At 40.7% G+C, this 17,068-nt stretch overlaps 2 protein-coding genes across 2 annotated transcripts; one reads left to right on the top strand and one right to left on the bottom strand.

The window, feature by feature from the left end:
* Positions 1-2,467: 2,467 nt before the first annotated feature.
* Positions 2,468-11,141, bottom strand: PSMA2 (proteasome 20S subunit alpha 2). Its single transcript, XM_037890004.2, has 8 exons — positions 10,986-11,141; positions 7,626-7,702; positions 6,819-6,951; positions 6,159-6,281; positions 5,553-5,634; positions 4,071-4,144; positions 2,946-3,003; positions 2,468-2,862 (listed from the first exon to the last, which is right to left on the bottom strand). Exons 1-8 carry the CDS (start codon positions 11,027-11,029, stop codon positions 2,746-2,748), a joined length of 708 nt encoding a protein of 235 aa, XP_037745932.1. The 5' UTR covers positions 11,030-11,141; the 3' UTR covers positions 2,468-2,745.
* Positions 11,142-11,151: 10 nt separating this feature from the next.
* On the top strand, positions 11,152-14,782 carry MRPL32 (mitochondrial ribosomal protein L32). The gene is made up of 3 exons (XM_007059367.4): positions 11,152-11,455; positions 12,996-13,180; positions 14,136-14,782. Exons 1-3 carry the CDS (start codon positions 11,167-11,169, stop codon positions 14,388-14,390), a joined length of 729 nt encoding a protein of 242 aa, XP_007059429.2. The 5' UTR covers positions 11,152-11,166; the 3' UTR covers positions 14,391-14,782.
* The last annotated feature ends 2,286 nt before the right edge of the window (positions 14,783-17,068 follow it).

Raw genomic sequence — 17,068 nt, 5'->3', positions numbered from 1 at the left:
ACTTACAAAGGAAAAATAAATGCCCAAATACAAAATGGGAAATAACTGGCTCAAACAGTAATATTGCAGCAAAAGATCTCAGGATCATAGTGCATCACAAATTAAACAATAAAATTCAGTTGTAAAAAAGGCCACTATTCTAGCATGTATGAATGGGAATGTTGTATGTAAGCCACAGGAAGTAATTGTTCCATGCTACTATGCACTGGTGAGACCTTAGGTGAAATACTCTGATGCCCAACACTGGATACGCTTTAAGAAAGATGGAGACAAAGAGGCCAGTAAAGAGCAACAAAAACAACAGGTTTAGAACACCTGTGAAGAAAGGTTAAGAAACTGGGTACGTTTAGTCTTGAGAAGAACACTGAAGGGGATACCTAATCATATTCTTCAAATATATTAAAGGCTGTTATAAAGAGGACTGATCAATTGTTCTGCATATCTACTTGTCTTACCTTTACTAATTGGCTTAATCTGCAAGAAGGTTTAGGTTAGATATTAGGAAAATCCTTTTAACTATACAGATAGTTAGGTACTGGAATAGATTACCAAGGGAAGTTGTGGAGTCTCCATCACTGACAGTTTTTAAGATCAGGTTAGGCAAACACTTGTCAGGGACCATCTAAGTATACTATGTCGCACATCAGTGGAGGGGGACAGATTAGATGACTTTTTTAGGTCTTTTCTAGCCCAACATTTCTATAGAGTCTCACCTTTTATATAGAATTAGAGAACAAGATAGCAGTGTGAGAGAGATGCTAGTATGCTGTTCTGCCACAGTAGATGAAGCCTTTGAATTAGTACATTATTCTCTTCCTTTCCAAGTGGCTTTTGAGGGCACTGAAAGCATGAATTTAAGAATCATAACAACCGGCAAGGCAATTCCATCACCCAATTTTGTTTTTCTCTTCAAAAGACATTTGAGAGTGAAATTAGTGTTTCTGAGAGTAAAAGAGTAAGTGAATTGCATTGGGCGAAACACAGTGCAGTCTTTGGGACACAACTTTATTGCTGTAACATTTGTGTCAAGGCTACCGGCTACAGAAGATCCTACTTAAAGGACTCCTAATAATTTAAAAAGAACAGGGGTACTTGTGGCACCCTAGAGACTAACAAATTTAATAATAATTTAAAACATGGTGTTAAGAAAGACCCAAGGAAGAACGTCTGGAGCACTGCCACACGAGTTAAGTAGTTTACAAGCAAGTTTCTGCAGACTAGACCGTGTGTTCTTCACCTGGTTGTTGCTTTCACACCAGCAGCCTACCAAACTAACTATCTGTCCACTCTTTTACATGAGGAAAATGGTCCTGTGTGCCTACTGCTCTTGGTCATTTTACATTTTGATGTCACTGAGAGGTATTAGTAACTTTAGGTAATCTAACAATCCCCAAATAGCACTCACTGAGAATGACCATAGAACAGATTACTTTGTGTACAAAAAATATATTTGTTTCTATGTTTCTTGTGTAATGCAGATTTGGAGTTCTACATAACTTTGAAATTATAGCAAAATTTATCTAAAAATAAAACACTTAAGCACCCAGTTACACACTTGTGAAATTGTGATGCACAATTTCACTGTTGCTTCTAAAGAAGTTGACACAGTGTCCCATTACTTCATGAAAGTCAGATTAACATTTCAAGGGTACTTTACATAGTTAAGCACAATTCGAGGAATAATTTAAGACATCCGTTCTCCTATCTACTGTAGAATGTTATTGATAGTACTGGAAAAATACTGTGTGCTTGATAGCTAGTAGGATCTTTATTTTCCCACATCAACTCAAACAACAGTACTTCAATTCTGAAAAATGCAAGTTCCTGAGCTATGAAACACACTCCAATAACAGAACACCTGTATTAGCAGACATGCAAGTTCAGGGCTCAATCATTCTAGTGTTCCAAAAGCAGAACTCTTACTGAACTATATGGAAAAAGAAAAGGAGTACTTGTGGCACCTTAGAGACTAACAAATTTGAGCATAAGCTTTCATGAGCTACAGCTCACTTCATCGGATGAAGCTCACGAAAGCTTATGCTCAAACTGGTTAGTCTCTAAGGTGCCACAAGTACTCCTTTTCTTTTTGCGAATACAGACTAACACAGCTGCTACTCTGAAACCTGAACTATATGGGAGATCCACACCACACCCTGGAGGACTTGGCTCATTCTGCATTGTATGTAGCAGAGATTTGATAATTCCATGTTTGGACAAATTTCACTGAACCCAATTGTTTGGGCTTTTTTATATTACACTGTAAATAAAATCCTAATGTTAAGTAATATTCATATGCCCTCACACGTGTTTAAAAAAACTAAACAATATCAGTTTAGTTTGGCTGGCAGAGTACATACAGCTTCAGCCTTGAAGCTTTTTACTAAAATGAATGCTTCCTTAATGAAAGAATTATACTGACTGAACTTTATATAGAAAATTAAAGACACTAACATTCTGCACAAAACTGTGCCATTTGTAAGTTTTATTCGTTAGCTTTTATAAGCTTTCATTATAACTTTTATTTTTGTACAATTTCATGTACAAAGATTCCATGTATCAATGGGAATAATTCTTTGTATTAAGATTCCAAGTATCAGTATTAGGACCAGAGCATTTGCACGGATAATATTTAAAATATCGGTCAGACAAACCATGTAGAAATGAGTATGCAGAAACTGCAAACAAAAACATTTAGTTAGCAAAAATTAAAAAGATCCGTGTGAATCCACACAGTCTTGCTGACTACTAGGCTATTGCAGCCAAGTAATCCTTAACCTCAGTTGGAGTCAACCTTCTAAACCCTGCTTCATTACAAATCCCAACTTCTATGTTATCTTCTGTCATTTGCCCTTCAAAGCTTTCCTGTTGAAGAGAAAAGAGAATTTCCTTAACTATATCAATAATTTCATACAATAAAAAAAACGTATTTAAGGTATTTCTCTAACCTTTAGTGTTAAGATAGCTGTGTGAATGGCATCTTCAAGTTCCAAATCTTCATTGTATCTATAAAAAAAAAAGAATGAGATCACAGTTCTGTATGAAGCCTAAAATATTCTCAAAGACCACTAGAATGCTCATGTATTTAGAGGTTTCAGAGTAGCAGCCGTGTTAGTCTGTATTCGCAAAAGGAAAAGGAGTACTTGTGGCACCTTAGAGACTAACCAATTTATTTGAGCATAAGCTTTCGTGAGCTTCATCCGATGAAGCGAGCTGTAGCTCACGAAAGCTTGTGCTCAAATAAATTGGTTAGTCTCTAAGGTGCCACAAGTACTCCTTTTCTTTTTTCATGTATTTAGTGTCTCAGAGATGAAACCTGGATTAGAATTATTCCATTAACCTGACAGTATAGAACAAAACCACTTCAAACTTATAAAAAGATGTTGAATATAACCGGTTTGTTACACTGGACCGCTCCCCTCCTGCCCTCCAAACACCCCCTCATACCCAGGCGGTCAAGAAGTTTGTGCTAAGCAAGAAGAAAATGTTTTTCTTTCACTTTTACTCAAACTTCTAGTATCTTCACTTGAACATTGTATTATAAATATCAGAATGTCTAAAAATAATGTAAATGATCAGAATTTCACAGCCAGATTACAATGTCTAAATTTGGCTAATACATATGTACATGTCAATATTTTAGGACAGTGGTTCTCAACTAGTGGTACAAGTACCTGGAGATACACAGAGGCCTTCCAGGGGGCACATCAACTCATCTAGAATTGGCCTAGTTTTACAACAGGCTACATAAAAAGCACTAGCAAAGTGAGTACAAACTAAAATTTCATACAGACAATAACTTGTTTATACTGTACTATATACTATACACTGTAACCCAAGTACAATACGTTCCAATTGATTTTATAATTACATGGTAAAAATGAGAAAGTAAGCAATTTTTCATTAATAGTGTCCTGTGACACTTTTGTCTTTTTATATCTGATTAGGTAAGCAAGTAGTTTTTATGTGAGGTGAAAGTTGTGCATACACAAGACAAATCAGACTCCTGAAATAGTCTGGAAATATTGAGAGCCACTGTTTTAGGAGTTCAATTGGTAATGCAGAAGCGTTACCTTTTTTCAAGGAAAGTTTTTCCATTCACATAATTTTTTCCCATTGCTGTTGCTTTCCATGCAAAGTAAGCCCCCTGGATAGATGAAAACACATTAAACAAATTACATGAAAACAATTAAATCTAACACTTACTAATCACTCAACTGATTTGTAAACTAAAATACAATAGTTTCTTAGGAAAACTTTTTGGTTTGGATATTTAGGGCTCCTAATATGTATATAAGGCTCTGAAAGAAGAGGTTTTGAGGACTGGCTATTAAACGTCTGCTGCTAAGAAAGTATCTTAAATAAAGGAATATTTCTACTATGTACTTTCAGTTGACTTTTTACCCCTTCCTTGAAAGGTTAATTTGATGAAAAACAGTGATTAAAAACAATTTCAATTTGTGGTTCTTTGAACAGAGGAAGTTTTTACACTATTGGGAAAGATGGGAGACTAACTCACCGGAAAATGCGTGCCTCCACTTTCTATTACAGTAGATAATAGATGACAAATTGCATAGCTGTTTTGTAATGCATTACTTAAATGATATATAATTATTGTTGCCCTTAATCTGAGCAAGAACTCCTTTTAATGTCAGTGGAAGTTGCATGCATAAAAACAGGATAAAATATACACAATCTCACTTTTCCAATGCAACAAAGCCTTTGGAATTTTACATTAATATGTTAGGTACAGTTCAGTTTTTTAGATTCCATCAAGAATCATTACAATGACTAATCCTTCATTAAATACTAGAGGTGTGTGAACAATATATTTCTTGGTTTTCTGCCAATTCTGATAAGTCAAGGGAGGTGGGGGGGGGGGGGGGGGGGAAGAGGAAGAATCAGTTTTGTATCAAACCAGGAACAAAATTTCTGAGAATTCCAAAGTTAAAAATAAATAAATAAAAAATACACTTCAGGTCACACTAAACGTTTTTGTTCTACACAAAATTAAATGTTTTTATTTTGAACTTTTTTAAAAACACTTGAAGTTTTAAAAATAAAATTGAACGAAATTTCAAAATAAGTTGTTTCAAACTGAAAAAGCAAAATTTTATGTTTAAAAGTACTGAAATTAAACATTTTGACTGTGGGGGGGGGGGGAGTGTCTTTTTCAAGTGAACTATTTGGCAAAATTAACATAAATTCATGAAACACTTCAGTGTTGTCAAGTCTGCATTTTTCACCCAAAAAAGTTGGTGAAAATTGAAAAATTTTCACCCAGTTCTATTAAATACAAGTAGTAATTAAAAAAAAGCTTGGTCACAGAACAGTGGATTTGCAAAAGGAGTTTACAGTCCTGCACTGCAAGTGTAAATTAATAATTTTGATCACGTTCCACGTGAAATAGGTGAAATCTGATCGCCTCTTAAGGTAATCAACTTTTTCAGTGTCCAAAGTCTCCCTGCTCTGACGGTATCTCACAAGCACACAACACTTTGAACATCGCTCTACAAGCCAAACGCTCAGTTATTTTACAATTGCAAGATACTTACAGATGGATCAGACTGAAATAGATATGGTCGCCCCTCATTCCAACCACATATCAACAATGATACTCCAAAAGGACGTACACCACTACAGGGAGAGAAAAAAAACCCACAACCATTACTTAAATCTAAAATTATCTATTTTAAAAGTTCTTAAGACCATCCTTAAATGTATCATTTGCTTTCCCAATATTCATTTTTATAACTAAATTAGCCATTATCAAACTCTGCCTCCGCACAATCTAATCAAGATGGATTATTTACTAGGGTTATCTTGTCCATTTTAGCATTGTAATACCCAAGAGAACTTCACTATGAGAATGAGAGAACGGGGGAAGTCCATAGTCCAGAAATGGAAAACATGGGGATCTTTGACCTTCACACTTTCAAGACACTTAACAGTACATTCCACCCACTGCCACATGGACAGTTAGTAGTTCCCCTCTCACCCACACTACAATGACATTTCTTGACAAAGAAAGGTCCTCCCTCCCTTTTAGGCATAAAATGTTTAATTGTCAACTAACAGCAAACACTTCCACAGCATCTTTCACCTCCACATCAGAAAACACCTTACGAACACCATCATGAGTTAGATTAAGAACTATTTACCCAGACTGTGTGTACTCCTGCATCACAGATGCAATCCTCTGTACTAGCTGAGCTGTTGGAATGGGCTCGTGGTAGACCAAGTAATATTGCTGGGCAAGCTTCCGAGCTCTGTGCACAAGTACTCTACAAAAGAGCAAAACCAAAAATTTTAATTATAGGAAAAAGCTAAAACAACTATGACAGTTTAGCTAAAAGTTCTATAATATCAACATAATACTAAACAATTCTGCATTTTCAGTGCCACAGTGATTTAAGGGAACGAATACATGTGTTCCACTGGGATATATTATGCCCCAACTTAGAAGTCACCCTGAGACATAAGGAAATATGAAACCGTCCTTGATTTGAAATAATTTCTATCATAAAAGTTTGATTCTCTATTTTTTATTCAATTAAGTATAAATGTTTTTATATTTATGATTCAATTGTTAAGATATTGTTTGTGTTAAGAAAAAATTTATAACATTATATTACACACCACCAGCACAGTTAACCATTAAGAGACAACTGATGGCTTTAATATTCTTGGGGAAATGGATGAGAGAGAGCTGGGAGATCAGAAAGGCCTATTTGCACCAGTGCCTTCAGTTTTTGTGAATTACAAGATCTAAATGAAGACCAATACAAACACCCTCTCGAACAGAAGGAATGTTCTCATACCTGTAATCCGGACCCATGCCACTATACACCAGGCCTATATGTTTAGTAATTGATTCTACTTTGTGTACACTCCTTTCATCATAGAGGATGGATTTCTGTTTCTTCTCAGTTGCCAACACTACACCATTTGCAGCTGGAAAGAAAAAGATACATTTTTATGTTTATATATTCAATATAAAAAGGTTATCAAACAGCTGAAGCACAAAACAGTTTTGATAGCATGTGAAAAATTTTCCCTCCTTCCCACAGCTTTAAGATTTAGGTTAGCATGTTAAGCAGTCATCCTTGAGAGAAGTTACCCCACCATACATAGGTGCCGCGCATACCTCCTTTATCCCTCTTATTTAAAATGTACATAAGGAAGTTGTAGCAATTGATACATTAGGTGTAACTGTTATGTAAATTAGTTCAAAACTGGACCTACCCACCCAAGGATTAGGAATCAGAGTAAAAATGTTTATTTCTATTAAACCTCCCTCTAAATTAGAATATTTACTCAAAATGTATGTTCTTCATAAATGTATACAGTATTTATATTCTCCTCATCCTTCCCCTTTTTAAAATTGTGTCTCTGGAAATCAACATTTGGAGATATTATGCCAACCAAAGGCAAATAACGCAATTCCATGCCATTTTATAAATCACCTTTCCCTAGATCACAGCAGAGTAACTAGGAAATATGCATTTTCAAATAGCCAAAAGTCTACTGAGATTCTCCCTACAGACAATGCATCATAATAAAACCCAGAGCCTTGAATCTAGCACTGATTAGTTACATCTTAATATACCTTTGAAAATTTCTTATACCTTTAATTCCAACTGATGGGGCCCCTCCAGCGACCGCTGCCAAAGCATATTCAATCTGAACAAGTTTACCAGAAGGACTAAAAAGGAGAACACATACAATTCAGTCATAAGATACTTTGTATGAAAGTAAGTCTGGAAGTCTCACTCACCTCACTCAGGGGTTCTCAAGCTGGGGGTCGGGACCGCTCAGGGGGTCATGAGGTTATTACATGGGGGGTTGTGAGCTGTCAGCCTCAACCCCAAACCCTGCTTTGCCTCCAGCATTTATAATGGCGTTAAATATATTTTAAAAGTGTTTTTAATTTATAAGCAGGAGTTCGCACTCAGAGGCTTGCTGTGTGAAAGGGGTCACCATACAAAAGTTTGAGAATCACTGCTCTAGCTTGTAGAGGACCTGGACTGGTTTACCATAGGTTTTGCTGTTGCAGAATTCTGTCACGAATCTTCTGTGCCACCTAGTTGCACTATATCTGGTGAAAATTTTTTTCTAGAAACCAAGTAAAACGTAAGGAAGCAGGTCCCAAAAGCACAAGTTCCCTTCTTTTCAACTTTACTCTATTCTATTTTCAGTTATTAAAGTAGAGCCTTGCAAATGCACGGGTATCTGCTTTATATCCATGGACCATTTTTGCGGATAACAGCTTGGATGCAGATAAAAATTTTGTATTCGCACAAGGCTCTGGAACAGATGGAGGGATGGAGGCTTCCCACAGCTGCCAATGTGGCTCTCCCCGACATGCAGGGGGAGCTCTTGGAGCCCCAGTCCAGCCATGGTAAGAGCCGAGCGGTCAGCTGGGGCAGAATCGTGGACCCTCCACCCGCCCTCAGCCAGGCGGAGACACAGCCACTGGCTGCTCTCAGCCCTCCTCCCTTCCCACGGCAGCCCGCTGGCCTGGCCGGGGGAAAGGAGAGTGGGGAAGAAGAGGGGGAGGGGTCCACCAATGTGAAAAGTCGACTGGCAACCCCCTCCCCCCCCCCCCCCCAAGGTCACTGCTGCATGGTGACCTGTGGAGCTGTTTAGAGCCCTGCATATCTGTGGATATCAAAGGATATTCACAGCCATTTTTTATGGATCGCACACTGGATGTAGATACCTTATTAATAGAGTCCTGCACATATATAAAAATGTGTATTTGCACTTAATTTAATGGTCTCACTTAGAAACAGGGCATGGGTTCTTGGCAAACAAGAAGCAGAAGACGCAAGAAAGAGACTGTCAAATCTTTTTTTTATTATTTTCATAGTCTGCTTTTACCATACACATTTTTGAAGGAAGGTGTGGGCACCACCACATTACCAACAACTGAAAAATACTTATTCATCCTCGGTCATAAACCAGGGAATTGCTTCGTGTGGGTTTACAAAACTGGCAGTTCAACACCAACCCTTACTGAATGGTGATGAAAAAAATTCTACAGAAGGGTGAATAAAACAAATCACTTGTTTCAGTCTTAAAGTGAATTTGTTTATACAGGGTCAACTCAGTGCTTACCCATTAGGCTTAAAATAACTAGACTTTTTGGAACAACAACAACAACAGGTAGACCTTTATCTAACCAAGTGATTACGTAAACTGAGTGGCCATCCAATGTACTGTTTATCTGATCTTTTGAATTACACTTTAAAACTGGTGCTCTTGTCCTCTCTTTGTCTGTGGTAAAAGAGAGCACTGTACTTTTTGTAGGAATAGAAGTCAGCCCTATGTACTTGGCCAAGTCTTCCCTTCACCCAACCACCCTTTTACAGTGTGCAGCCTTCCAGCCCAGAAGTAGCTGCATTTAAATGGTGCTAAATGTATGTAGTTTGTGCAACTTTTTAGGGGACAATTATATAGATAAAATATTAATATGAGGTTTGTGATCCTGCACCTATGGATTTTAGAAAAGTAACCCAGAGAACAAGAATCTACTCCTATGCTTTTGCCTATGAATTATAAGAGAAGTAAATACCGCAACATGCATTTTGAGTTCTCTACACCTTGTCCTTAACACAACACACAAAAGGGCTATGACCACTGGCAAACAGATCTGTACGTATAATACCAGACAATGCACAAGAACAGATCTGTTTTTGGACTGTGGTAAATGACATAAAGAACAGTCAATGTGATGTAAAGGATTGTAGTATTAGTTTTAGTGTGTGTGCCTCTGTGTATGTGTGTTTTAGAGAAACAAAAGCCAAGTAGATTTGAAGTAAGTTTCAGGAAATACAGTAGCTGTTGTGAGTTAACAGTTTGTAATTCCATTAGGAAATACAATATCCAAACTATGGTGAAACATTCAGTACATTAAGCTACAGATCTTAATGTGTCTAATTTGCACATCCAAAAAAGCCCCCGTAAAACAATGAAGGGGAAATTCTATATTTAATACAGAAATGCTTCATCTGCTGAATTTCAATAAAGTTTAGGTCAACACTGTGCAACTCTAGGGTGCCTCCCTCTCATAAGGCACTTTATATCGCAGCAGATTCCTGCTTTCGGTTTCTGTTTAAAGCAGCTTTCTTAAAAACAAAAGCCTCCTTCCTCTCTTGGCTTATGTAAAGCGGGTATACTTGAGCAGAAATCAAGTTTTACAAGACACAAAGCGAGACAGGGAGGCAGCCCAGCGAGGCGGGGGGTTGGATTTTCTTTAAGTTTGTGTTTAACGTGTCCGCCTTCCCTTCCCACTTCATACGAGTCCACGCACGCGGGGCAAGCTCCCTGCCGCGCGCGGCAGCCAGACATGCCCGGGAACCCCACCGCGGAGCGCGCAGGCAGGGCGGCGCCTGCCAGCCGCAGGGGGGCAGAGGACCTGAGCTGCGCTCCAACCCCCTGCGAAGGGCTCGCGTCCCTGTCCACCCCAGCGCCGCTTTCTCAACCGGTCCGCGGGAAAGCAGGGCCCGGCTTCCCCAGCTGCTGCCCGGCCAGAGAAGCCCCGCGCTGACTCGCAGCCGCACCGCCGCGGGGCCAAACCCGTCCCCCAGGGGCGGGGAGCGAGGCCCCGGCAGGCTGGGGTGCTGCCTGGTTGCAACGGCGCTGAACTCCGCTCACTGCAGTGGCAGCGCCGGGGCAGGATCGGGACCCCGCGACGGGGAAGGTGGGGGGGTCAGCGGCTGAGGCGGAACTCAGGCGCCCGGCTCCTACTTCCCGGTCAGACAGGGCGGCCCGGCTGACAAGTAAAAACCGCCTCGCCCGCCGGCCCCATCTACCTCCCGCGGCCAGTCACCCACCGGACCCGGGGTGAAGATGGGGGAGGGGCGATGACTTTGCAAATCCCCCCTTCTCCACGCTGCCGCCCGGGCCGGGTCAAGCCAGGCCCCGAGCCCGAGCCCCCCGCAGCAGCGTGGAGACCGGTGCCGCTGCTACCTCCCCGCCGCTACCTGAACGTGGTGAGGGAGAAGCTGTAGCCGCGTTCCGCCGCCATCTTGGTCCGAGCGCCGCCGGCCTGAGTCACCTCCCCGCGTACGCCGATGCCGGCCCCTAATTGGCGGAAACTGGGAGGCTGCGCGGGAATGCCTCTTTTTCACGCGATAAATAGCTTCCCGGGGGCGATAGCGAGGCATGCTGGGGCTTGTAGTCCGACGGCGGTGGGGAGGGGTGTGTAGGGAACGCTGGGAAGGGCAGTTCTACGCCCTAGAGCCTGGCGGGCGGGGGAGGAGTAGGAGACGGAGACTCACTTTCCCAGGCTGCCCCGCGGCCTCGCCCGAGACCAGGCGGCCCCTCTGTCTGCGCCGCGAAGGGAAGATGGCGGCGCTGGTGGTTTTCTGGTCTCCGGTTCGTGGGCTTATGCGGCGCTGCTGGGGGCAGCTGGAGCGGAGCCTCCTGCGGGGGCTGCCCGGCCCCCCATGGGGTAGGTAGAGCCCGGGCGGTGTTTCAGCCCGTTGCGTCGGCTCCCCCGCGCCAGGCTCCCGGTATCGGCGGGGAGAGAACTGGGCATTGCCCCCTTCAGAGGTGCAGGCTCCTGAAGCTGCCCTGCCTGGGCTGGGCGCCTCCCGCCCGCAGTCCCGAGCTCCCCGTTTGCAGGCGCTGACCGATCCCGCCCCCCCTGACCGGGCATTATCGTCCCTGCCTCACCGATGGGGAGCTGAGGCACGGCCAGAGCAAGTGGCTTCCCTCGGGAAGTCTGTGGCAGAGCCAGAACTGACCCATTTCCTCTGAGCCTCGGTCCAGTAGCTTAGCAAGACCATTCCCCAGTCCCTGTTCCCTCGCAGTGCGGGCTGGATGCCTGTCTGATCAGAAAGATGGGATTTCTAACCAGCAGTGGGGTGCAGTTCTGGAACAGCCTTCCAAGGGGGGCAGTGAGGGCAAAATAACCTAATGGGGTTCAGTGCTGAGCTTGATAAGTTCATGGAGGGGACGGTATGAGGAGACTGCCTACAAGGGCAGGTAGCTGATCTGTGACTGCTAGCAGCAGCTGTGATGAGACACTGGATGGGCATGGTTCTGAATTACAACAGAGAAGTCTTAAGCGTCTGGCTGGTGGGTCTTGTCCACATGCTCGGTCTAACTCATCACCATATTTGGGGTCAGGTAGGAATTTCCCCCTGGGTCAGATTGCAGACACCTGCGGGTGGGTGAGTGTTGCCTTCCTCTGCAGTATGGGGCATGGGTCACTTGCAGGTTTCATGGTGGATTCTCTGTAATTTGGAGTCTTCAAATCATGATTTGAGGAGTTCAGTAACACAGCCAGAGGTTATGGATCTATTACAGGAGTGACTGGGTGAGGTTCTGTGGCATGCAATGTGCAGGAGGTCAGACTAGATGATCACGGTGTTCACTTCTGACCTTAAAGTCTGTGAGTCTATAAATCCAACCATGGGGACTATTGACATCTGAAAGACTGGATGAGGTCAGTTTACAAGCATGTGTAACCACCCCCATTTTCCTCAACAGAATTGAACCTAGGGAAGAACTAGGCTGCATGGTGGTAGTTGTGCGTGAATAGGAATCTTAACTGTACTTTTTGTGAGTTTTGTAGGTTTGTGGCTTCTATTTTCTTGCGGTGCTACAGTTTTTTTCAGAGATAAATAGGGAGACTTAAAGTTAATGTTTCCTGGTTTTCTAATGTTAGAGTTTAGGGTTTTGAAGTCCAATTTTCCAGAAGGATATGGGAAAAGAAGGGTATTGTTGCATAGCAGAAACCTGAACTGTATGTTAATGAAGTTTTTTTGTAATTTAATTCAATTTTTGTATAGTTCCTGGCTATTCTACCTCTTTTTATAACATTACAAGTTTAACTTTTATTAAGTTGAGATCAGCAGAGCCATGCTTATGTCAATTGCACTATTTTAATTCATCATTTAACATATTTTTTAAAGCATTGGGTTCGATGAACTGAACTCAGTACGTGTAGGCTATTTCTGATGGATTTTTTTTCTTTTTTTCTGAAGCACCAGCATTGGCTGTTCAGGCTCCAGCCACTCTTCCTGATCCACTGGAAGATATTAGGGAAGAAAGTAACAAGGCTCCAAACTTTTTAGATAGCATCTTTTGGATGGCAGCTCCCAAGAAGAGACGTACTATTGAGGTGAACCGCTGCAGACGAAGAAACCCTAGTAAACTTATAAAACTCAAGGTAATCTGTCAGATTTCTATTGGCTTTCCCATCTCATTCATTGCAAATAACTGTTTTTAAATAATGCACAACATGTTTATAAAACATTTACTTTGTGCTCATCATTTTCTAAAGCTCAAAAAAGATAATATTCCTTGATGGTGAGAACACCTTGAAAAACCTCTCTGGAAATTCTCTATAAATATATTTAAAATATTTATGCCACTGAAAGTACATTCTAAATGATACAATCAAAATATGCAACCTTAAACTGCATTTTAAAATAAGAGTACAGTTGAGATCCAAACCAATAAAATATGAAATCTCTTTATACCTCTGTTTGAGTGAAATGCCTAAATATCCTGCACATCAAGATGAGCTTGTGTGTTTTGGAGCCCTGGAAACATTACCAGGCATAATACTTCAGCCATTGACTTCAAAGGTACTTCTTGTGATAGTAAACACTTATCCCAGTGGTCATTTTGTAGTATCAAGTCCTTAACTTTTGGCATGAGTATCTAGAAATTTTGCAAATTAGTAAGAGAACAAAACCAAAACACAAAGTTGATTCACTTAGTTTGGTAAGTGGTTAGTTCTTAATTTTATACTTGATGCGATACAAATAAATGCAACCGTGATATGTTTTAAAGCCTTTGTAAAATGAAATTGCACTACAGTTCTCTACCACTAAATCTTTTGCTTTTAAGTTTTTAAGTGGGGAGAGATGCCAGGTTCTTTTTTTATTGTGATGACTAGTAGGCCTGCATATCTGTAACATTTGAATTTGCATGGAAGTATTACATGTGGTTGCTTGTAGGAAAATCATATATCTCACAAAAATTGAAATGCGATTTAATGGAACAAATAGCTATTGCTCATTACTTTCACCCCAACATCTCTTAGCATTTTATGAAGTTCTTCCCTGTTTGTCCCAACTTCTTCACTTCTAAACTTTCCTTGTTTTGTTATCTTTTAGACAAATATAGATGTTTGTCCTAAATGTGGCAATCTGAAACAGAAGCATGTCCTTTGTGGCTATTGTTACAAAAAAGTTAAAATGGAAACTGGTCTCATAAGGATCCAAATAAAGGAAAAGGAAGCAGGGCCATTTAATGCTCCCACTGTAGAGACTGTAGTCTTATATGAGGGAGAGAAGCCCACAGAACGAGATGAAGGCAAGCGGATCATTGAAAGAAACAGAAAACGTCCAAGCTGGTTCACACAGAATTGATTCCACGGAACTATAGAACTCCATGTTGTCAAAAACAGTTGATACTGCAGGAAAGAAGAAAATGATGATCAAGAACATTCAGTTTTTTAGTTCATTTAATGCTAAGGTGGGAAGCTGTCACCTTTTGGAAAACCTACTTCAAAAACATTTCCTTTATGTGGGATTGAATGTCATTGCCATGTGTGGCAGTGGGAAACATCTGAATGTAATAGCATTGTAGTTGTAAAAACAGAAAATCAGGAACAATTTTATGTTGAGGTATACGCTTATTGCGCGTTAAGTGCAACACTGCTTTAATGCTATACTACTGTAAATTTAAATAATGATTTTTATGTAATGGAATAACGTAAAGTACATTCACAGCTGTAAAATAAAGTATATTAAGTTCTGTAGGGAGAGCTTTTTTTTTCTTTCTTATTTATTTATTTAACTGCTACTCTGAAAAAGTTGTCTGGCTTTTCAAAATTCTTTTGATTAGATGCCAGAATATTAACTAAGAAAAATCAACTTTAACAATGTATGGGGAGCAGGGGTGATTTTCAAGTTGGGTCTCTATGAAATGGAATTGTTTGAGCTGGGAATTTCATTGAGTCTTTAGAGCAAGTCATCTAACATCTCTGTTTCACAAGATGTGAAACAGAAACTTATCTTGGAGGAATATTATGTGGCTGTTAGTCAGTCATTGTAAAGTACTTTAGAATCCTTGGATGAAAGCACAAACATTAATATTAAAGTATACTCACTGGAAACATATTTTGTAAGGACATTAGCAAATGGTAGGCCACAGCCATAAGACTTGATCAGGTAAGCCACAGCTGATTGATCTATAGTTGTCCCAGTTAACCAGGTCCCGACTGTTTTGAGGGCCAGTCTGCATTCTCCATGCTGAACGTTTTTGGGGTGGGAGAAGAGAGTACTTTGCAGTGCATATGATGCATGTCTCAGGCTGTTGTTACTCTCTGCAAGAAGAATGCAAAACCACCCTGCCCTGGCAACTGTTGCTTTCCAGTGCCTTCAGTTACAGCAGTCAACTGAATCCTCACTTTTCCTATTACAGTGGTGATCTCATATTAAGACTGAGACTGATTTACTGTTTAAATGTGGATTTTTTTCCCTGCTAGGTACTATAAAATGCTGCACTTGCTTTGGATTATCTTGAAAATTCATGTGCTCCGTGATGGCTCAGGGAAGGGTTAGTGATCCAAATTTGAAGTCATTTAAGCAAAGGATTCCTGAGATATGGCGCACATCCATGTCCCCTCCCTGAAAAATGGTACATCTCAAGAGGACAGAGTTAAAGTTGCAGAGTGAGGCTGATGTGTACCTTAACTCTTTATTTCTTGGCTTTCAGAGGTTTAAGTGTAGGTGTACTCAGAATTCTGGAAAGGCATGTGACACTGCCAGTTAACCTTAACTTTGTGTTAACTTATGTTTTTTGGGCCATGAATGGGCTTCTACCCTAGCTGATGACCTCTAAACCCAATGGACTGGGATGAGGACAGGTGTAAGGATGGGATATCCTCAAGTCAGATCATGCAGACTGACCTGCAACCCTCAGGCCAGAGAAGGAATGAGTAATGATGGAGGTGAGCCAGCAGTCACTTAGCATGGCCCTATTCAGGCCAGAAATTACTTGAATCTTTTCTTTTGTGTCCAGCCTAAAACCACTCCAAATCCCACCAGGTCTTTCTGACTCTCTAGCCACAGATGAAGCCAAAGAACTGTGGAATTACAAGAGTGCAACACAGAATGGAAGATTTTTTTGGTGCTAAAGATGGAAGGGACGAGAACGTGGAAATGGGGGGGAGGAGGAAGGGGATAGGGTGGAGAAAGTGATTAGATTTTTTTCCCCCCCCCCCCTTTGAGGGGAGATACAGATTTATTTGGGGGAGGGATCAGAAGAGTGAGTTTGTTTTGCCTGTCAGTAGGATTTTTAGGCCACTCATGTACAGAGCCTAGATTTACACCTTGCTATATTTTTGAGTGATGCAATGTAATGGACAGAGGTGTTGCAATAACCTGCTGAACAGAAATGGGAGCTGTGACAATGAAGTTCGAAAATCTCATATAGATAATATATCACAATCTACAAGTTGTATTTGTGTAATCTGAAGTGTGTTGGCCATTTAGTAAAGTCCTGTAGTGGTTTGGAAGTATTTTATTGCGGGGGGATCTAAAATGCTTGTCGTTTGGTGCTTCTAATAATTCAGGTGTATTTTTGAGTCACAGCAGTAGCTCGTGTTTGGCAGAGGTGAATTACAATATGCAGAGAGGGCTCCTGCAAGATCCTTATGTATATTGTATGGCAAGAGCTGATGGTAATTGAAACAAAATACACTTATTTAAAGCACTAGGTGGCAGAGGAGCTCTAGATTTATGGCACATGATAAATAGTAGCTGAAGATATTTCTGACTGATACAGACCTGAAAAAGAGCTCTGTGTAAACTCGAAAGTTTGTCTCTCTCACCAACAGAAGTTGGTCCAATAAAAGATATTATCTCTCCCACCTTGTCTCTAATACCCTGGGATCACAACTCCTCTACATAATACAGTCAAAGGCAGCTTTAAGAAATATGTCTGTAGAAGTGATAGATGTGTAGATAGACAATTTGATAACTACAAAAGAAAAATACGATAGTTGTCATTGAACACAAGCTTATCTACAGTAGTTCACTGT

The sequence above is a fragment of the Chelonia mydas genome, chromosome 2, assembly GCF_015237465.2.
Source record: "Chelonia mydas isolate rCheMyd1 chromosome 2, rCheMyd1.pri.v2, whole genome shotgun sequence".
Classification (NCBI taxonomy): Eukaryota; Metazoa; Chordata; order Testudines; family Cheloniidae; genus Chelonia; species Chelonia mydas.
The sequence above is the reverse complement of the archived record's forward strand: the minus strand, read 5'-3'. Positions and strand labels throughout refer to the sequence as shown.